Source organism: Rhamphochromis longiceps, linkage group LG1 (assembly GCF_057381845.1).
Source record: "Rhamphochromis longiceps isolate RC_006_pf linkage group LG1, R_longiceps_female_GT1.1, whole genome shotgun sequence".
Taxonomy (NCBI): Eukaryota; Metazoa; Chordata; class Actinopteri; order Cichliformes; family Cichlidae; genus Rhamphochromis; species Rhamphochromis longiceps.
The window spans coordinates 35,029,422-35,054,415 of record NC_140557.1 but is presented as its reverse complement, the minus strand read 5'-3'; the positions used below and the strand labels follow the sequence as shown (position 1 = coordinate 35,054,415).

Below are 24,994 nucleotides of genomic sequence, written 5' to 3'. Positions count from 1 at the left end.
GGTTCTCAGCTGTGCTCTGGGTTTGATGTGATTGTTGAGTGTAAATAGACATAAAACAACTATGAAATATTGCCTGGCTTTCTGTAGACACTGCCTGCTTGAGAAAAGACGATAGCATGGATTTCTCCATCCAGCTTCAGGGAGTTTCTCATGCCGTTTTATTGCTCTGATTACAACCTGGCTAGAATCACAATGAAAGTATGTATGTGTTGTACTGTGTTTGTGTGTGTTGTACTGCATGTCTGGGCTTACTCAGTTGGACTGGTTTAGGCTTGCTGATAAATGCTGAATCCAGGAGCTGGGCTGTAAATCTGTCATTCAAGAAGCCTCTCCCAGATCCTTAACACATTAAGTACCGTAACTTTGAAGACACCAGCTTCACCTGCTCCGAAGCATGCATGAATAAACCAATCTATTTTACTTAAACAGTTAACCTCCCTTCAGGGATTACATATTATTTAAGAATATCAAATGACTTGTGAACAGTTTGTGCTTTTTTTGCTGGATTAGATAACCTTTTCCAGTCTGTGACTGGACTGGGCTGTCTGGTGTGTTTAGATGCTGTTTCATCAATAAGACATCACTAAGGTGGCCTCAGCTGGTAGCTGTGGTAGATGGGCCCAGATGGCATCCTTGGATCCAAACTGTTCTAATCAGGTTTGTAATGGGACACCAGACAACTGTAATAACATTTTCTTTGCTTTATACGAACAGAACAAACTGAAGGTGAGTTTAACATTATGTTGAGTGCAGCACTGTGCCCAGTTAATATGTTATAAATGTAATTTTCTTATGCTTGCGTCATACCCTTAAATTCAACAATTGAAAGTAGTAAATGTGTAAGATACTGTAGTTAATACTCATTTAAAGCTTAGCAGGTATTACATCTGTCTGCCTGTATGGTGTCTTACTGTGGGGAGACATGGTAAATGGACTGGTTCTTATATAGATTTTCTACTCAAGCACTCAGACCACTTCACACAACATGTCTCATTCATCCATTCCTATAAACACTTTTTTCTAGTGTTTTCTATTTATCATTCACGCTGTGATGAAATCATCAGAATGTGAATCATCATAGAGCAACATGTTCAGTGTCTTTCCCAAGGATAGTTTGACATGCAAGCCGGAGCAGCCAAGGTTCGAACCTTCTGATTAATAGATGACCTGCTCCACTTCCTGAGCTACAGCCACCCCAGCACACATTCATGCCATTTTCTGCCATCAAAGAGTTAATCTGTCCACATGACAGTGCTTTAAAAGCTGAATTTAGGTTAAAAAAATGTTTTTTTGAAAAAGACATTTTACTTCCTCAAGATACCTTTGCTTCTGATTATATTAAGGGCTTTGTTTTTGTAGCATAGGCAAGTGTCTCACTGACTTCACTTCTGAGATTTAATCTCCTTAACATTCCCAGGTGTCAAGTTGTCCACCACTCTTAGGTTGTAGTGTCCTATCTTACTCACTTATTTGCAGAAAAAGAAGTAGAAAAAATGAATGATGCGTGATTACCTAATTTTTGTACCTGCAATAACCTTTAGGTATTTAGTTTGTTTAGACACAAGACAATGTCAAAGCTATAGAGAGAGAAAGGATATAATCTGCCGTTATTTCCACAGGTGCCTCTCCAGTAAGTCCGTATGTCCCTCAATCCCTCCCACCCCCAAATCACCTCCATCCAGAACAGCACAGCCAGGCAGCAGGTCCATCCCACCCCTTCACCCCCATTATTATTGCAGTCTTCCTCCCCAGGCTTTGAGAACACAGAGGTTTGGGTCCCCCAAAACAAAGACCCTTCCATGATGGGGTTATCCCCATTGTCCCCGACACACTAAGGTTTATCTGGGACTGTGAAAGGACCATACTCAGCCCATTCACTGTGACTTCACTTAATGAGCTTGTTGAAGACTTGGACTAAAACAGTTAAACAGAAGCACTAAATGCTGACACATTCTCCGCTTGTAGAGCCAGAATATCATTAAATCAATGCCAGTTACGTGTAGTAGGAGACTGATGTTTCAGTGGTGTGGGAGGCTGTGTTGATTGGCTTTTCTTTTGTGGTGGTTATCACTTGAACTATAGCATAGAAAAGGCAGGATGCCTGCAGTGTTTTTGCCTGTTTAAAGAATAGGAACCATCTGATAATCAGCTAAAAAGCTACAAATACAACATGAACATTTTTAACATGTTGGTGCAGCTACTTGCTAAAGTACTGTCAGTGTGTGTCCATATCCCCTAAATTCAGTTCCTTTTCTTTCATGAACAACATAAAAACAATCAGCAACTTTCTAACAATTTGTTAGAGAAGCAACAATTCCAATTTTTTTTTTTCGATTTTCAGTTTTCTTTCTAAAATTGACAGCTTTTTCTGATACAAAATGTTATTTTCATAATAAAAGAAAGTATTAAAGTTGATAATTTCCCCCAAACTGCAGTCTATTACAGGTTCTTCTGTCACTGAAATACTGAAAACAAAGTGCTCTGCTACTATTATTTTCATTGATAAATAATCAAATGAAAATGAGCCGTTGTACACCCACCTTTACCTGACATATTTGAACTTACCAAAGAAAATCTGCTACAAGTTATTAACGTAATTTTCGGTAGCTTCAGAAGACAGGACATAGACTCTGTTAAATTTTTCATTCACCTCTATAATTTTCCTCCTAAGTGCTTTGACCCTAGGTTGACTCTGGATTCAAGATAGCTTTAGCGTTAGCCATTTTGCCTTTGTTAGCTAACCCATTAAGCTGGACGAGGGGCTATAGATAGCTATCCTTATAGAAATACATGTATCTCGAGCCTTTTACTTCTATAGTAATGGCATCATTGTGCTGCAGGCTGACTTTTGGTTTGTGAAGTCACAGTTTTAATGGCTGTTAGTATACATATTTCTGCCTTCAAATGGTAAATTAGCATGCTCCATCCATCCATTTGCTTCCGCTTGTCCTTTTCAGGGTCGCGGGGGGTGCTGGAGCCTATCCCAGCTGTCATAGGGCGAGAGGTGGGGTACACCCTGGACAGGTCGCCAGTCTGTCGCAGGGCCAACACACAGGGACAGACAACCATTCGCACTCACATTCACTCCTAAACCTATCCCCACAAGCTGCATGTCTTTGGACGGTGGGAGGAAGCCGGAGTACCCGGAGGGAACCCACGCAAACACGGGGAGAACATGCAAACTCCACACAGAAAGACCCTGGCCTGATGTTGGAATTGAACTCAGGACCTTCTTGCTGTGCGGCAACAGTGCTAACCACCGTGCCACTGTGCTGCCTTCATTGCATACTAACGCACTAAAATAAGATCATTAACTTTGTGATTTGAATAACATATTGATATTTAACTCAGTCTTTAGCTACCCTCGGTTTTATTGTCATGATTTTTCAGTTGTTGTTTTTCTTTTTTCTTTATGCAAAACACTTGTGATGGGTGTCACTATCACTAGCAAGGAACAAACACAATTACAGGGTCAAGTCAAAACTTGAATCTCAATCATGTACAGAGTAATTATTTTAACTGAAAGCCACTGACAGTTGATTGTGTTGACTTCAAGTTTACGGCGCTTTTGAGCTCTGAATATGAAAACATAAAATGCACATTTCCTCTCAGTCACCGAGTAGAAAACCTGCCTTGGACGGCTGTAAGCTGCATCTCTGTTCTTTTTTGGCAGTATAAAATGCCGTTGAAAAGCAAACCCTTTCTTTCATTACTTTCTACTGTCTTCATGGTTTCAGTGTTATTGTTGTTTCATAAAGCTTAAAGCATTTTGTTCCGCCTGCTGGAAGCGATCAGGCATCCCCCTACTGTGGGAACTTTCTGTAAATCTTGGGCCTTTCCCAAAATTCAAATTCAGCTTGTAATTTGTGGTCGGTGGTTGCGGCGTGTGTGCACAGGGGGTTGGAACGCGCTCAAACGCAGGGCATCCTGTACTGTGGACTCTTACATACACACTCACACATACATAAATGCTTAGGTTATGAACCCACTGTACGCATGCACATAAATAAACACATGCAGCTGCTGCAGTGTGTTGCGGGTGACGGCTGATCAGAGAGCGGACTGTTCCTTCTATGGTTGGGAAAAATAAAACTTGGCTTTAAAAAAAAAAAAAATTTAACAGGCAGCAGAGGAGCCGGTTAAAGAAATAATAAATAGAAAACTTACGGTTAGCATTGAGCTTTACGTGGTTTGGACTTTGGCTCTGCACTTCTCACTATTTATTCTCTCCACTGCTATCAAGGGAGCACCGATCATCCCTTTTTTGTCTTTTGTGCTCACTTTTTTGTCATGTATGGGGTAGACTGTCGGGGGAGGGGTGGTAGAAAGGTTAAGAGGCCTGTCCCTTTCTCTTGCTGTCCCCTCCCCATATGACCAATAGTCCATTGAAGAGGAATAGCACAATGTGTTGCTGTGGGCCAAGCATGAGGGGGAATCCTCTCCTGCTTCTTCTCCACCGCGTTTGGTTTGGCTGCCTCTCAGAGCGGCAGCAGAAGCCGCGGAGCGCCTCTTGCCTTTCACCTCCTGCCTTTATTTTTCCCTCCTCCTATGTCCCAGAGTGGGTGGAGAGAAACTTGAGGGACTGAGCTCCTTCCCCCCCTCCCAGGCATACAGAGACCTGCTGGGGCTCCAGCAAGCAGTAGCTCTTCTGTTCTCCCTGGATCTCCAACGGTGCACCCAGTCGGGATTCAAACTTGCAATTGGATTCTTTTTTAATTTGTGGATTTTTCTGTATTTTGCTACAGCTCTGCTCAGTGCAGGTTGTTCTAGACCTGCTACAAATGGCTTATATTTTGGTTTGGCTGGGCAAGCAACAGTCTTCCTCAGTGTGAGGCAGGTGTCTCTGAGGAAGGAAACTGCACGACGTAACATGAGTGTGATGTTTTGCCGCTGGGAGCAGAACAATTTCACCATGAAACTGGTAGGGTGAACACTTCCAGATCATGACAAAGGTCAACCACCCATATGAAATCAGAAAACCATGCATTTCAGTTCTTGACTGTGCATATAGAAAAGTATGTAGGCTTCTCTCTGTTGTTGACAGCTCTTTCTATTCACGTCCTTCCCTGAAGCTGTAACATCAGAACATTTTTTTCTTCACTTTGTGTTTATGTGTCAGTAAAAGTGCTTGTCTCATCAGTCCAAAACCTTACCGCAGCTACAGTGTTAGCTGTAGTGGATTAGTGGCGGTCGTTTTAATATCAGAAGAAAATGCTGAAGGCATGCATCTTGATTTCCCCTCACCTGATACTAGCTTCACTTTGATGTCTGCATGGAAAGTTAAAACAGGCTTATCTAAGGCTTTAAACTGAGTTGTGTAGCACATTTGTGTGCGTGCGTGCGTGTGTGTGTGTGTGTGTGTGTGTGTGTGTGTGTGTGTATGTGTTCCCCTTTATAGCATTTAAGGGGGGGAAAAAATCAGGTTTGCTTGCGGCTTTGTTGCCTACTGTTTGGTGTCATATAAGTATGATGGCACAGAGATGGTAAAAATTCAACAGCATCTGGGACAGTGAGATAAAACACAGGTCCGGTCAGGTGCAGGTGGGTCCTGTGGTGCAAACAAATTGGGGGGGGGGGGGTCTGTGTAATGACTGATGTATATGATAAAAGTAGGAAGCAGCAGATTTAATAAAAGTCTGTTAGGATAATAGGCATCCTGTTGAGTTTACACGTAACGACGGAAGCGGACAGAACACACTCTTTTTCTTTTCTCTGTCTTTCTCCACATCTCTCTCTTTTTCAGCCTTGTTCCTTATCTGGATCTCCTGTGAGCCCAGAGAGGAAGGGGAGATGGAAGCAGAGGAGGTTATTGCCAAAGCCTTGAGATGAGCTGATAAGAGGGCTAGCTTAATTACACACTGCTAACCTACACACAACTCAAATGAGGAGGGGGATTGTGTGTTTTCCATGTGCCTTTGTGAAATAGAGTGGGGCTGACAAAGGCACGCACAGCCCAACATGTGCACACACTTAGAGAAATTAAAATGACCTTTCTTTTTATTATGAAGTATAGTCGATGTCCATAGTTCTCTCTGTTATAGAACAGGTCTATTGATTATTTGATTGTCAAGATTCTTTTGTCGATGTGTGACCCATGCAGCATAAATCAAAATGCGAGAATGATGTGCTTAATACTGATCCTGAGTCATGCCAGCATATGCAGAGGAGTAAAACCATGTTTTTGTTTTCAGTTACGCAAATAGTTGTGATGTTCTACACCGTCAAGGCTATACCCATGCATGACAAACTCAAGCTCTCAATAGCACACCGTACCCACGGCATGCCGTACCTACCCCTTCTTAAATTATTCTTCTCTGAAAATTCATATAAGTAAACTCAAAGCACATCTGTTTTTTCCTTTTAAAAACTGATGTACTTAGTTGCATTTGATAAAGTCAAGTGGCTGATCCTAAGAAATCACAGGTACATGGCATGCACTGTAACCATAATGCACCCAAACATTTGGTTGAATAGAAGGATGTGAAAGCAGCAGCAATCTTTGGCCAATTTTGAACTGAAAAAGCTGTGGAATTTAACATCAGACTCAAAGGTATAAAGATTGAAGGTTGAATATACATTATACAGGGCTTAAAAAGTAATCGTATGGTGGATAAGTGCTTTTCCAAATGCAGGAGAGTTAAAACAACAGCAGTGGTATTGTAGAGTTCTGGAGCTCACACCTCAGATGCTGCATATATCTGCTGATTTTCAAGGACCACGATGAAGCTGTTTCGCTCTAACATCACTACCAAAATTGCCTTTATAACAGCTGCTGTGCCCTCATGTGCATCAGGCTGCATGTCTCAAAATTGATGTTGATTACATGTTGCGTAGCAGACACTGCTGTGCCGTCTCAGCCGTGCACGACTTTGGGGAATTTTGACGTACTCATGATTCACTTCTCTCTCATATGCTGGAAGAACCTTTCTGTACATTCACAGATCTCGCTGCTGGATGCAAATGCTCTTTTCTTTTTATCGATTACTTGATGATGTTTTTCAGCCCGTGGTCTTCAGATCACTTTTGACAAGTACAGGTGCCAGCACATACTCACTCCGTCTCTTGGCCCTGTTTCCTATCTTCTTAACAGCACAGCTCTGACCAAGTCGTTTGTCTACATGTGCCTAGTATGGCCTCCATGCCTCACAAAGCCACATGTCTTTCATGTGCCAAACAGAGAGTAAGCAAAGGCACGAGGGCTTATTTAAAGCTGGCCTGGTTCAGTTTTCTGTGGGTTAAAGCCACTTGAGAGGACAGTGTGAGTACACTGGCATGGAGTGGATCGCTGCCAAGGGCCTTACAGACCATGAACTAACCATAGTGTATCCTGCTCATGACACCAAAGGAAAAGCTGCAGCCACAGATACACTTTTAATGAAGAGGAGAGAAAAAGAAAGCAGCACAAATGCCTTTGTGCTGTTTTTGTTTGTTTTTGGTTTGGTGGGATTACTGTATGAAGAACATGCACCTCGTACTCCGTCTTTAAAACGTTTATGTTTGGTTTGTCAGGACGGATGATGGGAAAGACACCCAGTAAACTTTTTCCACTGTAGCAAAGGAATGTTTAGACATTTAGAAGGCTTGTGTTTGAATGGCTTGTGTTTGGAAAGGGGAAAACTTACTGCTATTTCCAGGTAATTTCAGGTGTTTTTCATAGTATGGTCACTGCAACCTGTCTGGTATATAAGAATAATTATTTTAAAAAGAAGAAATAAGATAAAGATAAATACATATAAAACTATTTGTATTATTAGTATTATATACTTTTTTCTTGATTTTTTTTCTTGAATTGCTTCCCTGACTTAAGCTTGCATTCGCCTCTAGTTTTGTAGTTATAGTACATCATAAAGTGTTGCTATGGAAAGTCTGTTTGACCACCCACTGGTCAAGCATTGAAAATTTCAGTGTTAGAGCGCAGGGCATGGCACAGCAGCTGGTAGAGCAGACTGTTGTCATTTCTGTCAGACCAGGACACCTTTGTGATGCTTGTTTTCTCAGAAGCCATCTGTTTGTGTCTGCTAGTGCTCACTGAGAGCTGTGCAGAGAATTCCCTTTGCCCAGTGCTGTGTTTCTGTTTTTTTTTTAAGACGAGCAAGTTTCCTGCATTCACAGTGAATGTTGTTGAGACTGTGTCAGAAGTGACAGAAAAATATACCACTGTTGGGTAAGTAGGATGCCCCTATGTACCACTCCCACCCCTCACTTCTTGATTGCTGTGTAAGTGACTCAGTCCATCCATCATCTCCCACCAGCCATCTGCTAGCCAGCCCAGAATGGGTCAGAGGGGATGTGTTGCCACATGTCACCCTCAGCCTGCAGCAGCACGGAGGGATGCTGAGTCCTCATCGATATGGCTCAGCATGTCTAGGCAGCAGGAGGGGTCACCCACAAAAATACGTTTTCTAAGTAGTTTTTCAGGGTGTTAAAGAGGTCATCCTTTACTTTGGAAAAAGTGGGAAAGAGAAATCTTAAATGCATGTATTCATCCATGTTATATCACTAGAGCATAATTCAGCTGCCACAGGCCAAGAGGTGGGGTACACCCTGGACAGGTCGTCTGTCTTTTGCAGGTCTAACACAGAGAGACAGACGACCATTCTCACTCACATTCACACCTATGGGCAATTTAGAATACTAAGTTAACCTAACCCCAGATGTATTTGGAAGAAGAATTAGCCAGATGGATGTGGATTCAAGTCCGCGACCTTCTTGCTGTGAGGCAATAGTGCTAACCACCGCGCCACCGTGCTGTCCCACAAAAAGTCTTTAATGTTAGAGAAAACTGGAGGATGTATTTGTCTTTATTTATTTTAATACGATTTAGAAGTCATCAGATTAAAAGCCCGTAGAAGGCAGCACATTGCAGTGCAGATATGTGTTTTCTTAAGCAAAGCATGGAGAGTTTCTTTAGTGAAGCTGCTCTGAGACCCACACTTGAAGTTTGTATTTGTTTTAGTGACATTGTAAGGTGTGAGGTCCCTTTGTGAATGTGAAGCAGCACACTGCTGATGACATAAGATGATGGCTGGATTTGGGAAGTAGCACAGCCCACCCCTGACACCTGAGACCAATCGTATTTTTGTGTTTGTATTTGAGTGTGTGCGTGCGTGCGTGTGTGTGCGCGCCTGCTGTAAAGTACAGCACCAGGTGTGCATGAAGGTCACTAAAGTGTCCTGTCATTAAGTGTGAGGAGCAAAGACATCCATCATATTTATATAATCTGTCTTCGACACAGGGAGCAACGGTGTGCTGTGAAGCACCACGAACAGTAGGAAACTTCAGAATCAGATTTCTTTCTCATTGCCTGAATCAGCAACAGTTATGTTCCCCTAGTACAACAGAAGACACGGCTTAATTGAAGAACTGTTACATGCAGGTTGGGCCACCGATAATGTAGGTAACTTATGTAGGGAAAGCCTGACAGTTAACGGTCTTTCACGCTGGAGTTTTGGGTTTTTGTCTTGTTTGTCTTTTCCAAACACAGCAATCCTCCCTAACACAGTTCTCAAGTATTAAACATAAAAGGTTCCGTTTCTAAGTTAGTTTTCTTTTGACAGTCTCTCCACTCGTAGCAGAAGAAGGAACTGAGTCAAGGTGTCTGACTCAGTGAATGACAGACAGTGAGGGAGGGAGGGAGAGAGGGAGAGGGAGAGGAAGATTAAAAGAGTGTCAGACTGTCTGAGACGTCACTATGAAGCTGACTAAAACACGGTGAGATAAGAGAGAAGTACATTTATGGAGGAATAAAGCATGCCCCTTTCCTACAAGCAAGCCAGACAGACGTTGTCACAGAGATGTGTATGCGAGGGGGGGCACACAGCATGACCACTTATCTGTTCCAGTGCGCACGAAGTGCTCTTATCTTTTGGTCTTTTTGAAGCTAAAGGATTTTCAAAATCTGAAGTTATCTTCACCCAGATATTTGTGTTTATCGACCTGTGGCCCCACATGGCGGGGTACAGCGGGCTCAGGGTGCCAGCCAGAAGCTACAGCCGCTTCTCCTGTGAAGCCTACAAAGTGGTAAGAAACCAGGGAGTACTTGTGTCAGGGGTGTTATGAAAGCTTTTTTTAAATACTTATCTACCTTTTGGTGAAGATAAAACAACATAAGAAATGATAGAGAGTATGCATTTACTTCAGGATTTAAGAAGGCAGACTGGGGAGAGAGTGCAAGAGGAAAGGTCAGCTTGAAATAGACATGTCAGGGGTAGAAACTGATCTCCAGGAACAGCATGGAATTATAATAGATTCCTCCTTACCGAAATGGGTATGCTACGAGTTTAATAAATGAATGGAGTCTCAGTGCTGGGATTTAGTTTTGCCTTATAAACCCCTAAATAGTCGCAGGAAGAGGCCTTCAACTTAGGTTGGTCTGTGTTTGACGAGGTAGATTTCTTTTGAAAAGGTAGAAGAAAGCATTGTTATCAGAGCATGTCTTTTGTAGACTCAGCACTCAGGGCCATTACCTGAATTATAACAAGAGCTGTTTAAGTCCTGGCTCCCTATGAAAGCTTTTTGTGAGAGATAGCACTTTATGGCAGCTTTGGTCCTGCTGCGTTCTCCTTAAAGTTCTTGCTCATGTTGGTAGATTAGTTCATAATGGCGTGTTAAGCACAGCGCTTTTTAGGTTGCTTACTGAACCCTGAAAGTAATAAGGGTAATAGTCCTGAAGTTATCAACATAATTGTTGCTGCGCCATCGACGTATGTGAGAACTGTGCTTCGAAGGACAGACCTCAGGTGTTGTGGTTTAATGCCGTGTGAAAATGTGAGAAATATTGCGGCTGGTTTGTGATTTTTACACTTGAACTTCAGTGGAAAGACTAAATGGTCCTCGACAAGTGGAGAAAATTAACACACCTCTCGGTTATGAAACAATTCGAAAACCTTTGCGGTTGGAAAAAAAAGGAAACGCATCATTATCACCAAACTAAAAATATACAAATCCAAAATGCCAAGAAAACATTTTGAGCATATTGCTGAACACATGTGGTAAAATTAGACGCTTCTGTTTTTGGAATGCGCAAATTAAACAAAAAGTACTGACAGTTTTTTAGTGTGTGTGTAGGGGAAGCCTGATAGCTGTGTGGTTATTTTAGTATGTTTACTGTAATTCCATTAACTCTAATATAACAATAATTTGGTATAGAATTTTATTGATGATTGTCCATTGCTAGCTAAAATTTCCCACTGTCCTTAAACATGCAAACACTAGAAACAAAGTTACGCTGCAATAGGCCCAGGCTACTGACAGCTTCCCATGATGCACTGAGTGTTTCTTATTCTTCTCTCTGCATTTATACATTTATCCATCACTTGCAGATGTCTGCCCCTTCCTGAGGCTGGTTCTGATGGAGAGTTTCTTGTTAAAAGGGAGTTTTTCCTTTCCACTCTTGCCAAGTGCTTGCTCAGATCAGAGGTGTTGTCTGATTGTTATGTTTTCTCTGTATTATTGTAGGGTCTTCACATTACAGTATGTGTGGTAAAGTGTGCTGAGGCGGCTGCTGTTGTAATTTGGTGCTATATAAATAATACTGAATTCAATTCAATTGAATATGATCAAAAAAACGGTTGATAACCAAGTTTTAGGTACTTAAAAAAGTCACTTGCAGCAGAGTGAGGACAAGCATCAGATTAGATAGAGTGCAGTGTTTACTTTAGTGAACAAGTTATCATTTCTCAAGTGAGTGAGTGCAAACAACAGAGATAAAAGAGCAAAAGAAATAAAAAGTGTTTGCTCCAGCTGCGTGAGAGTTTGAAATAAGCAAACATGCCCGCAGGAAGTACACAAACACATCAGTCTGTCTCCTCCTTCTGTCCTCAGCCGAGTGACATTTGCCAAACTTATGCATCTGAACTATTCAGTTTTCAGAAAGTGCCCTTCAAATTGAGGGCACACTTCCCAGTGTGAGGCTCTGGCTGCCCTCAACTTCTATTTGACAGGGCCAACCGAGCACTGCAGGGATGGCCTGTGTGCGTCATGCCCTTCTGTAGGCATCCCACACCAGCTTGGTGACTCAGCAAGCTGAGGCAGCAGGGATGCTGGATGTGAAGCAGATCTGTGCGTTTCTGTAAGACAAAAAAAAAGGAAAGATGCAGCAGTCTGAATGACTCATCAATGTTTGTTAGAGGCTTTGAAGAACTGATGCTTTTCCAATTTTAAGCCTTAAAGGGAACATTATTATTATGTGAGCACGATGATGCAGTTAGGTCCAGGCTTTCATGGCTCACTGTTGAAAGAATCTTTTGACTAAATGGCAAGCGATGAAGAGAAAATCTACTGTAGACTCCATACAATCGCACACTGATACCAGACTGACTGTATAATGGCAGCATTTATGTCAGGTTTCAGTGTTGGTGTGCTTGAAATGCTTTCAGTGTTGCAGCAGAAAACAAATAACTGAAGTGAGATAACTTAATCTTATTGAGTCTAATTAAAACAAATATTGACAAAGTTTAACCAAGTTGAAAAAGGTGATAAATAACAGTTTGTTATTCCAATACTCAGAATGTCACAAAATGTTAGAAATTGCAATAATATCTAGAATGAAGTATCATGATAATATCGTAACATGGGGCGTCTGGTGATTACCACTTCTACATGATGGATGGACACAGTGTCTAAGTGATTCTGATGGTTAACACTCCAACTCCAATCTCAATGTCTTTCTGTAGTTTCAAATCCAGGGTCCTTAAGCCCAGGGCAAAAACAGTAGATATCTGTAACTCTCCAAATACCATCAGACTGCGCTGCTAATTGTTACTGTTATATCAAAGAAAGATGCAAACTACCGGTAGGCCCAGATTTGGTTTATGGAGGTGACATATTCCCAAAGCAAAATGTCAGTAGAATTGATAGGCTACATTTTACAGTTTCTGTAAGTCCGTGACATTGTGAATGAGTCAGTGTCATGTTGCTTTCTCTGATGATGGGAACGTCCCTTACCACAGCTCCAACTTACAACTCCTAAAACGACCCCCATTACCATCAGGGGGTAATGGGGGGATTTTCCATTTTCCATCTTAGAAGATGCATCTGCATGATCCCCGGCTGCCACAGTGTTGTTGACATATGGCTGTGACGGTACTGGTGAGGAAGATAAGAGAAGTATGTTCTCCCAAGGGAAGTAAAGTTATTAACAAGATCGTTTTCATGATATTAGCAGATACATGTACCAGAGATACAGAACATGTAAGTCATTATGTTGGTGTAAATGCTTTCATATTTATGGAACAGTGTCATTTGTATTTTATTTCATGATAAGTCCCTGTTTCAAGTATTATAAATGATGTATTCAGAGGACACCCACAATAGGTTATGCTTTCAGGTCCTCCACTTAGTGAGTTATTGGTCTGAAATGGACAAGAACCTTCTAACTTAGAAACTATAATTCTTACAGGTGGGGGGTAAATATAAAATATTTCACATTTGACCTCTGACATTTCCCTTAAAGTCAATAGATTTGCCTGATCAGCTCAAAGTGATATAGAGCTATTTAAAAATAAGTGTCTTTGTTTGTACTGGCAGCATTGGGAATGATACTGGTATATGGGGATTCTAAATATCACATTATAGATTGCATCCAAATATCATGTCATATTTGACCCCTGACCTTACCAAAGATTTTACAAGTAAAATAAAAAACATAAATGTTTAAAAATTAGAAATCAATAGTTACAGATTTTTGATACTTGAAATGTTTTGTTTTCAGGTACGGTATGTGTACTGTGTGCTCAGTGACCAGCTACACACAGAAATGCCAATAATGCCATGGGACTGTCTGTTGTAATAATGTTAACTGCTTATCTTCTTATCTGCTTAGTGATTAAATTGTCTATATATTATTAACAGTGGTTTAAATTAAAGACTGAACCGGAATCTGTTGTATCTCATCTGTGTTTGATAGATGGATATTGAATCAATATGGAATTAATACTTCTCTTCATTAAGTATTCAGCCTGTTAAATTGCCTCCCAGATCTGATGTCTGCCTCTCATCACCCATCACTTTTTCTTTAAGCAACTTCCAGATCACAGAAGCTCCAATAAATGTGTGGTTTACCACACATGATTCCCATTATTGCATTCTTTCTTTTTCCTATTTATTTCAAAGTTCCAGTTATGAGTGAGGTCTTTGATGTAGATGCATCTGACTTATGTTGACTGATTCAGTTGGACAGCAGCGGGGTGAAACTTGAAGCAAATGATGCATCACTGTGGATGGCCCTGTTATTAATGCTTAATTGAGTTTCTGTTGACATGGTGAATGTAAGTTCAGTATTCGCTATCCTTTTATCTCTGTTTTGGTCTCTTCCAGGTGGTGTTTTTGTGAAGTTGTACTGCAAGTTAGACCTTTCACATATATATTAAAATATTTATTTGCTTCAGTTCAAAATGTTCATTTTTGATCAAAATCCCTGTGGTCACTGTGAAGTTTGCTTCTTGAAAGCAGCACTAAGTTGCATCAAGCCTTTCTTTAAAATGAAATTTTTTTACCTGTTGCATTTGAAGCTTGAGCTGCCCGAGTTGGAAACATCAGAGAAATAAAGTGTGTTTTGAAAAGTTGTCTCTTTCGGGACTTAAAAGGAACCTGTTGCTAACTTATCTCTACCCTTGCGACAAGCCCATACCCCCTTCTCCACTTGCCCTCGGGCCATTTGACCTCCCCCGTGGTTTACAGCTCCGTGAATGACAGCTACCCATTTCACCTCGTTTTTAATTGCAATCCAAGCCCTCCATTTACCTGCCCAAAACTACTTCAAAGAGCGCTTGCACATTCACACAAAAGCTCTTCAAGATTGCACTTCCTTTTTTCCACAACCAGCTGAGAGTGTGAATGGATCGTCTAATCCAGCAGCTTAAAGGCTTTTTTTAGTTCAGCCTGTCACTCAGAACCTTTTTTGTTGTAACTGTGCGTTTGTGTTTGGGAATGCAGCCCGTGTAATTTCAAAATGTCGCTCCGAGGCGCTTTGTATTTAATGTGTGGTCGTGTGTTTGCATCGTAAACCTTTTGCGTTTGAGCTTGTGCGTGATGATGAGTGTACGGATGTGCGTGTTTATGAATCTTTTTGAAGTGCTCGCACCTGTTGTAAGACTTCATGAGGGCAGTGATTCATCTGTCGAGGCAGAAAAGCTTCAGGTTTGTTTACAGTGCAAATTCAAAGAAAGAAGGGTCACAACTGTGCCACACACATCACCTCAAGCATGTGCTTTTAGGCTTGACCGTTACAATGCCATGCACTCACTGAGGACTGACAGATAGACTTGAATTTCACAGTGAAGTGTGTACTGATGAAGTTTGCTTGCTTGTGTGTCTGGATTTTGTAAATCAATCAGTTTTGGAATTTGACATTTATGCCAGCAGAAACTACTTTGTGCTTGACCTGCATCCCATTATCTTAATACAAGAATCTGTCAGCCTGACTAATCATTATTTTTCTTCTGTGGAAAAGAAAGATTAATCAAAAGCATAAACTTTGTACAAAGCAGAGAAGGAACATCTGTCTGAAAATCAGTTTGAGGGGTACACCAAGCTGAGTTTAAGAGATGGAGGATCCAATCACTGAAGCTGGATTTCTAGTTTACTTGGCAACGAAGAGTTGGAGTTAAAGTGCCTGAATTTCAGGACCGGGACCACGCCTCCAAACACGCCCCTTCCGGTTCTTATTTATATATGGATACCCCAGTTCTACAAGCTTTTTGTTCTGCCAGGCTTGGGAGCCGCCGCCAGTTCCCTCTGAGGCCTTCCCCAAACCCCAGCTCAATTCATGTTTAAGCCATTCACCTTTATCCACTAAAAACGCTGTCAAGCCAGCTAGTGAAATGAGATTACTGCAGAAAGCTGACAGTTACTTAAACATGCTGATTGACACTTCCCTGTCATGTCTTAGTGGACTGCAGGTCCCTGAGTTTGTATGAATGCAAGAGTGAGACATGGAGTGAGAGGTGTCTTTATTTAGAAGCACATGTTTCAAATCCCTTTGGGCTCCTCTGATGTTGCACTTGTCACACAGAGACTGCGCAGTTTACAGACAAGCTTGACATTGCTGCATATCAAGATGGGTTGATGACACATCCATTTCTTAAAAAAACATCTCCTTCATTTTTAGGAATACCCTTCTGCACAACTTCTCTTCAGCCACTTCATTTTTTTTTACCTCCTCAGAAAGAGAGACTCACTTCTTATGATCACAGAGGGAGTAAAAAACAGAGAGTTTGCAGCTAATTATGAGGGAAGCTATTCAGATTATTCAGATGCGTTCTCTACCAACACCCCCCTCCTCCCCCCATGTCCTCTCCTCCCCCCCAGGCAGTGAAGGGTCTTTTCTGTCCCCAGAGAGTGATGTCAGCATGGCCCATTGAAAACAGCCGCCGTGTGCTCCGAGATGAATGCCCTGGCTGAGCACAATGGCCCCAATTTGAATACCACGCGGATATATGCCAGATCGGAGCCCCCAACAAAAGAAAAGAGGGCTACTCTGCTCCCATTCAAGCATGCTGTTATTTTATTAGTCGTAAATTTGCTTCATCCATTTATAGCTTTTGTAGTTTTTCAAGTGTTTATGGAGTTTGAAACACATGGGCGACCTGACAGGGTCGGCCCTTTTTTTTGGACAGAATTTTATTTTTGTTGGCACGTAACTGAAACACCGTGCTCGTGTTTGTGTCTGACCGCAGATTTACACGGACTGGGCCAACCACTACCTCGCCAAGTCAGGACACAAGCGTCTGATCAAGGACCTGCAAACAGACGTCACGGACGGAGTGCTGCTGGCTGAGATCATACAGGTCGTAGGTAAGGAAACCAACTTCTGATTCCAGGCCCTGCTGGAAGAAGCCAGCTCTGATCAAGTGACTGCTGGAGAAAAATGCGAGCCACGTCATTACTTGTTTAGATACGGCTGACCTTTACCAAATAAATGGTCGCTTGCAAACATCATCATTAACTACAAACTCATCTTTTGTTGAGGTGATACGATTAAACCATTTTACTCTATTATATAATGTAATATTGAACTATAAAGTAGATTTTGCAGCTGAAGTAGTTACTTCCACAAAGGACCAATAGTCAGGAGAAAAACACTATTGTTGAGGAAAACTTTTATGAATTTATAGACAGTCAGTGAACTACAGTCTGTAGACTGGGAGAATGTATAGAAGAGAAAGGAGAACAGTTAGAAGAGTGAATATAAATATAAATCAAATAAATTTAAACTTTCTGAAGTTTGTGCTTTGCCTTGTCTCAACTCTTTACAAACCAATGTCTTGTATTGTGTTTGTATTGTTAAGCATGTTTTTGATTCAGTTATGTTCTCAAAGAGTCTTATGATCCTAAATCAAATTAAGCAAGCTTATAACTCAACAGCAGCAGTTATACACAGTATGCAGCTGTTCAACCCACTGCTGATCGTCTGTGTTTTTGACCCATGCTCTCGTCTGTAAAATCATCATCATCATCAGCCTTGTCATCTTGTCTGGCCGTCCTCAGCCTGTCATTTCATCTGCCGGCAGCCTTGCAGCTAAAACAGGCAAACACCAGCTGACCGGTGATTCAGCATGTCAGTGACTCTGCTCCCTGCTCCTCCCCCGTGTCTCTGACCCAGATTCTGTACATTTTATGCTATGAAGACCTTTACTGTTCTCACACTACATCAGTTGTTGCATGTGATTGTGTTTTAAATTAGGTCATGAAGTCCATGCCTTCGTTCCTGAGCCTGGTTCTGCCGGAGGTTTCATTCTGTTAAAATTTAGTTTTTCCTTCCTGCTGTCGCCCAGTGCTTGATTATAAGGCCTTGTCTGATTGTTGGGGGGGGGGGGGGGTTTCTCTATTATTCTAGGGTCTCTTACAATATTAAGCACCTTGAGGCGACTGTTGTTTTAATTTGGCACTATATAAAGCTGAATGAGCACTATAGGTCTTTTTGGGTTATACGAATCTTCATCTGTTAAAAGGGTTCCAGGAAAATCCAGTTGTTTTCACACCTGTATGGTGACTAAAGAGCAAGGTTGGCATTATATTGCTTTGGGGATATGCACAAGCATAAATGCTGACACAAGAATGTGGAACTGTTCTAATGCTACTTTCCAGCCTGGATGTGGTCGTGTTTTTTATGATTTATTCTTATGAAAGTTTGATGTTTTGACTGGGTAACATGGGACCATGTCTTGCTCCTCTGTGTTTGTTCAGTTAGTATTAAATAATTCATTAGCAGTGAACCTGATTATGGAGCTCAAGAAATGAAAGTTTTGCTGAATTTTATAAGTGAAAGGTGGCTCTTGAGTTTCTGCATTGTGGAAAAAGTACCTGATGTTAATGCAATCCAGGCTGGCTACAGCTTTGCTCTCAGATTAAATCATTTCCAACCAGAGCCATCCATTCACCTGTTTTGTACCTCCTTTCTGCCTGCTGCTTCTTGTATCCTGGGAAAACCTCATGCCCACATAGTGTGATGAAACCAGAGCAGCTTGCTGGTGTTGGAACAGCCATAAAAGTTCAGAGGCCTGGCTGGATATGACACCTGTTTAGCTATTTGACCTGCTTAGATTCAAGGTCAGGGTTGACTTTCACACAAGCCTCCAGATCGATTTCATCATCAGTTGTTTTTATGAATATTTCAGAGGGTAATCTGTCCGGTGAAATTCAACCAAAATTAAGATATGGCTTTGTCCTCTGTTTCTAGTCTTCTCCAGTAATCTAGCTGTTGTATAGCCCAGCTGCAGGAATGTGAGCTGTACATTTATTTGCTCAGTATTCACAAGATAAACTGTGTGAGTTTGTTTTTTAGTTTTAGTTTTAAGTGTGTCCCAAAATCACACAGTATGTGTCTCTTGTGGGTGTTGGTGTCTACAGTGTACAATTTTTAGGTAGCACACAAACCAAAGCCAACAGTAGTAGTGTTAAATCACTGATAGTCTTGTTAGCACTAAACTATTTTGGAATTGCTTCATGCCAAATTTTAATTCTCAGTATGAAAATGACGTGCTTTAAATGCACATAGAGAGAGGTAGTATCCAAATACATGCTGCAATACCAAGTTCATAAAAGTGAAAAACCCCTTGCCTTGAAGGTCATCTTGACCTCTTGAGCTCTTCCTGAGCCGCTGCTATTTCTAGATCACTTCCTATAAGTCTCCTTCTGACCACTTGTATGAGCACCCTGTGATTTCACCACAGACCTCAGTCTTGGGCAGGAAACAAACATCAACTGCTCTTTAAACCTGACCAGACTTCCGGGATCGGTGTCCTTCCACAAAGATCAGTAGGGCCACCAGGAGCATGCTTGCTCTTTTGGGTTTTTACAACATTCACTTATCTTGCACCATGAATTTGTCCTTCATGGTCAGACTGTCCTGGTGCTTCAGTGTGAGAACAGAAACCACGAGACCTGCAGTGGATCCTGTTGTGCGCCATTGTGTGTACAAAATATACAACATGTTAAAAACAATTTTTTTCATCACCTGCTTCTTTTCCAAAGTTAAAATTCAGGCTTAAAGGTCATCATCTTAAGAAACAGTGAAGGAGATCCATAGACCTTCTGTAAAAGGAGTCAAAGCTTGACTCCTATGGAGCGAATAACAGCAGCACTACAAGTATAGCAGTGTTGCCCAAGGAGGACTTTAAAACGAGTATGGTTTTACATTTTTATGGGTGGAGTTGTTGAAGTTTCTAATTGCATGTTGACCTAATTGACCTGATAACACCACCAATTAACTAACATAAACTGAAAATTAAATCAGTTTTAATTCACAGTCCAAAGTGTATGGGAGCTATTTATAAAAGCCCAGTAATCCCAGGAGTCTTCGTCATTTCCACTAAAACTGAACACATTTCTTTCATATGTGAATTGTAAAACAAAACCATCCACTTCACTGGAAGAACAGTGTTTTGTGCTGCTGTATGGTGTAAAGGATGTGGTCCTGACATGTAGCTGCCCTCTAGTCTCCACCGTGCCTCCTGATGCAGGAGTCTGTGCTGTTAGCACAGTTGTCAGCTGTGAGCTGAGGGCTGTGTCTCAGCTGCTGTGGGCTGGGCCTTCTAATGGACGGGAGGGATTCTCAACACCACACACACACAGCAGCGCAACACTCCTGGTTGGGCCCCCAACGGCCCCGCTCCCATTTGCTATGACCAGATAGCATTTCATGTGTCAGCGGGAGGGGATAGGAAAGGAGGAGAGGGGGGATCCCAGTCACTGGCATGAACACCTCTGCTCTCTGCACTCAGCCTGTCACTGTCTGGGACACACACATCGGGATAAAGGAGAGGATTACATTAAGTGAACACGCCTGAAAAGAGGTCTCATTATCTCTTCTTTTGTCTCTCTGTCTCTTCTGTCTCTCCTCAGCCAATGAGAAGATTGGTGATATCAATGGAAGTCCCAAGAGCCGTTCTCAGATGGTAAGTGACCGACCAAGTTTGTTTTGGCAGAACGTTGAGAAATTTACCTGCGTGTTTGTGTGAAACAAACCCAGCTCTTTGAAGTCCCATCTGATCAACTTAAGTGGCCCTCGCTAGAAACTGCGGCACAGAAGTCCCTGGTAAATAGTTGTAGATGTGAATAGTTAGCCCATTTATTTTTACTTTTGTGGTATGGTGTGCAGTCATCCGTGAAACCTCTGGCTCAGACTTCTGGATTTGGCTCTCAGTTAAAAGCATCGCAAGCTTTGGTTTTGGGGCCAGTTTTGCCTCTTCATGTTACACATGATACACATCCAAAGAAGTCAGCATTCCTCACATCTTCAGGGGTAAAAGCAGATGGAGAATATGAGCACTGATTTAAAAAAAAGTTCAGAGCCAGTTACGATGTGTTTTTGTCTGCAGTGATAGTTAGAAGGTACATAGGTGGGATTGCCTTCTTGACACTGTTGGTGGCATTTTAGCGGTTTTACAGTTTAGTGCTCTCTGTGGGAAATGAACTGAGCATCTCAAAGCAGGGCTGCCCTCCACTAAATGCGATGGGTCATAAATTGGGACAGTGTGCCAGCTGAGGGGACTATTTCTGGCCACCAGCCAGACTACTGAAGCCTACCAAAGCACCAGAGAGAGAATGATGGAGACACCCATACACACCCATATTTAACAACTGAAAAGGAGGTGGAAGCACAGCTGATCCCTGAGCGTCACTGCACACACATACCCACAGTGGAGCCATATTACTGTACTTATGAGGGCATTCTGCTCTGACTGATTGTAGTTCTTCTTTAGCATTTGGTGGTGTTTTCATTTCATTCGTTTTTGATGGAGGTCACCTATGTCCTGCCATGTTATTACATTTATTTCAGAATTAATTATATATTAGAGAGCTTCTGTAAAATTCTGACCTTTAGTAGAGAGCGAGGGTTCACACTATGATGCTCATGGTACGCTCTGCATTTATCATTCCTGAAAACGCAGAGAAGGGGTTTGTCCACGCAAGAGCCAATTATTCTTCTTCTCTTGGGGTTGCTGAGCATCACTGATTTGAACATGTTTTTCTGTCCGGCTGTGTTTGTGTGAGTAAGTTCATTAGAACCAGAATCAGTGAAACACTTTATATTAAATATAATGACCTAAGAAAAACATACATTAATTGCACATTGTTTGTTGCAGTGTTTATCCTGGACAAGCATTATAGGAACAACACCAACACAGAGTATACAAACTTTTTACATTTTTACAAGCGTTTGAAAACATTTATTAACTCCCACTGAAAATGGTCTCGACTCCATCTCCACTTCGCTATCAGTTAGGTCTTTCCCATTAGCCGTGATTACACCCCCAGTTCTCCTGTAACTGAGCATCTTGAAATTTTGGTCTCCATGGTCTGGACGTCTCTGTGGGTTTCTTATCAACATCCTGTTTAGAGCTCTTTCACATCCAGCTCATGTGACACAGCAGCTTTTTCTTTTGCAAAGCGAGAGGATTGTAGCTTACCTCTGAGACAGAACAAGTGGTTCCAAATGGATGGTGTATCTTTTACGGTGTTGTGATTCTTCATAGACTCTGTTTGCGTGAAAGGAAATGGTTTGTTTCTCTGTTTTTATAGTGTTCATTCAGTCAGTGGGAATTGTTTAATGGAAAGCAGTTGTCAAAATCTCGCTTTAACTTTGCACGCAGACCCGCAGATGTTGCAGTATGTGCGCATGTTTGTCTATGTATGTGAATGTGATTGATTCTCTGTGTATATTCTCAGTATTTGTGTCAGCTTTAGAACCGAATCTGAAGCATTCAAACAGCGCTAAGGGTAGGCATAACCGCAGCAATTATGCAGAATGTCTGCTTTGTGTATCGTAGTGCTGTCAAAACAAACACACACAGAGGTTCTGAGAGTTTATTTAGCAGAAGAGTGTTTAGAGGAGTGAGAGAGCTCTTTTTTTTAACCACACTTGATTTCATTGTTGAAAAAAAATCTGCTGCCCTTCACTAGTGCTTGACTCAAGCTCGGCTTCTGAATGAATAAAAATGGAAATAAGCTCCATCAGTGGGATAAACTGTAGTGCATTCACCTCACTCACCTGCTGCCTATCCGCACAAGTGCCTGTTTCTGTAACTGTCACATTCTTGTTGAAAGAAACCCCACTGGCAGATCATCCCTTTGCCACCCAGTCAGGCTCTGTGTGTTTGTGTGTGTGTGCGTGCGTGCGTGCGTGCGTGTGTGTGTGCGTGTGTGCGTGTGTGTGTGTGTCGTCTGCCTGCCTGTCTGTGCAGGTTTAGTCCAGACTGATGGTGTTGATTTGACAGTGAGCTGTTAAAACATCCCACGATGGCCCATCACATAGGGAGACACACAGACATGATTACATGGGGTGTCTCATTCAGGCGCCCACCTCAATGGGACACCCCCCCCCCCCCCTCTGGTTGAAAGTAGTTTCAATTAAAAAGTAAACTGTTAGCAATTTTCAAAAGCCAGAATCACCGTATGAGATTCAAGATTCATGCGGCATGTTTCAAAACACAGATAAACCCATGGCATCCACATGATGTGTCCAAGATGTGAACACAGAGGGAGTGAAGGTGTGATTGTGCTGTGAAAGGCTTTCTGTCTTGATTTTATCTTTTAGGGAGCTGTTCATTTCCCCCCGTCCCTCTGTTCTTCTTACTCTGTGTGCTGGACTGATTGGTTCTCACCAATCAGCCATAAAATAAAGAGGGTGAATTGAGGAAGTAGACTGGCAGACAGCCACACAGGTGGTTAAAACCAGCAGGACCAGGTGTTTAATGGACTTGATGAAGCATAGAATGAATGTTTATGTGCTCAACTGTCTGCACAATTGAGCTTTTCTTTATAATTCACTGCGTGTTTCACCTTCAGGTGTGGTTTAAGATTGGATTGTAGCAGGTGAGAAAGCACCTTACCCTGCAGTGTCTTTATTATGTTTTATTCAATCTAAAAATGTACACAGAATTGTGCTGGTGTGTCCATGGATGCTTATTTTTGATGTTTTAGCTGGTGGAGCTTTACACAGGTACACAGGGCAAGAACCAGAAGGTGTTGGATTAATGCTTAAACAGGCTGGTTAATGTTTGATCATAAGGCGTTACACTTTCTGTGTGCGTTTGAGAGAGAAATCCCCGAGTGTGTCAGCTGGTCAGAGCTCAGGTGATCACATGGTGGATTGGAGAGAATGAGCAATCAGAGTTGCTGTTGCTAAGATACCAAATATACCAGAAGCCAAATAATATTTTTCAGCCGGCACAGGCTTATTCACCCTGGAGATGTTGTGTCTTCCACATGACTTCTGCTGACCCATGGGCTGCAAAAGAAAGAGCACCTATAGCGGTGGGATAAAATAAGAGCGACGTTACCCTGAATAATGCAGTTCGGTTCAACTGTTCTCAATCAAAAGCTGCCTCCATATAATATTAACACTTTTTTCTGGTGCTGTGATAGAGAGGTAATCTTGTAATGTTCCACAAGGTATTTGTATTATATTGTCCAACCTTTGTATATACACTGTGTTCATTTGTGGCTTAACAATTAGTCTATTCATGGGAGATATGACACAGCAGTTTTTAATGGCTTTTTTTCCCAGGAACATTTAAACTTTGAAAAATGTGGCCTTTTAAGATGAAAGCCTGGGGGAATTTCAGTTTGTGTGGGTGCAAGCCGATGTTAGCCTGAATCAAAACCGTTTCAAAGGAACAATTAAAACATAACAGTCAACTTACAATAGCACAGATATCCTGATATGACTGCCTCAACTCTCAAACACAACAGTGAGTATGTAAAAATGAATTTTCAGATGGAAGAGGGCTCAGTGTGCTCCCTGTTACACCGACGTGTGTGAAGTTGCATCATGGTGTGTCTATTCATGCTGCTGCTGCGCCAGAACATTTCTGTTAAAAACTTGAGCGTACGTGGTTTTCTGTCAGAATAGAAAGAATTACTCAGGTACGTGTCAAAGTTCTGCAAGTGGGTGGCTAGATGCAATCCATGAAACATCCCGAGTGGGTGAAAGTGTGTGTGTGTGTGCGCGAGGGCACACACTGATGGATTTAACAACGCACAGTTACACACACATGCTGACGCAACGTGTTGGCTCACAGTCTTAACCAGCCAGACTCTACAAGAACCAACAGTCAAAAGGTCAAATGACACGGAGCTGTCCGGAAACGAAGCTCGTGTCGTCACATCATAGGAAAAAGGTCCAATGCATCAAGCCAATAAGGTGTTTCTCTAAAATATAACATTTCAGCCAAAAAAAAGGTTCCTGCCTCATTGAAGCAGAAAAATGTAATTTGTTAACTGCTGTTTTGCAAAAAAATATGTGATTTCATTTTGTTACATTTTTTTTTCTTTTAGTGGGAAACTGTAATGTACCCAAACAGACCAGCTTCTGAATTAACTTCGACCGTTCATAGTTAGGGGTAAAGTAGGATATTTTATTGCATCGGGATTTTGATGCTCATAATTTCAGTTTTACTTCCAAATGAAGTGATGAAGTGTTTCAGACGAAACCACAGCTTTAACAGCTTACGGTCTCACAGTTTGCTGTAGTGATGTTGTGCTTTGTTCC

General features: G+C 41.8%; 1 protein-coding gene across 7 annotated transcripts in view; it reads left to right on the top strand.

Moving 5' to 3' along the window:
• Nucleotides 1-24,994, top strand: part of nav2a (neuron navigator 2a) — a 224,625-nt gene that overhangs the window by 128,838 nt on the left and 70,793 nt on the right. For 4 of the 7 annotated variants that reach the window (XM_085407819.1, XM_085407808.1, XM_085407801.1 and 1 more), the window contains 2 exons: nt 16,677-16,794; nt 20,344-20,396. In XM_085407819.1, the coding sequence (XP_085263945.1) occupies nt 16,677-16,794; nt 20,344-20,396 (171 nt within the window). Of the gene's footprint in view, nt 1-587; nt 658-4,449; nt 4,922-9,883; nt 10,021-16,676; nt 16,795-20,343; nt 20,397-24,994 lie in introns of those variants that run through there. The other 3 variants (XM_085407837.1, XM_085407830.1, XM_085407824.1) reach the window with 3 other exon arrangements.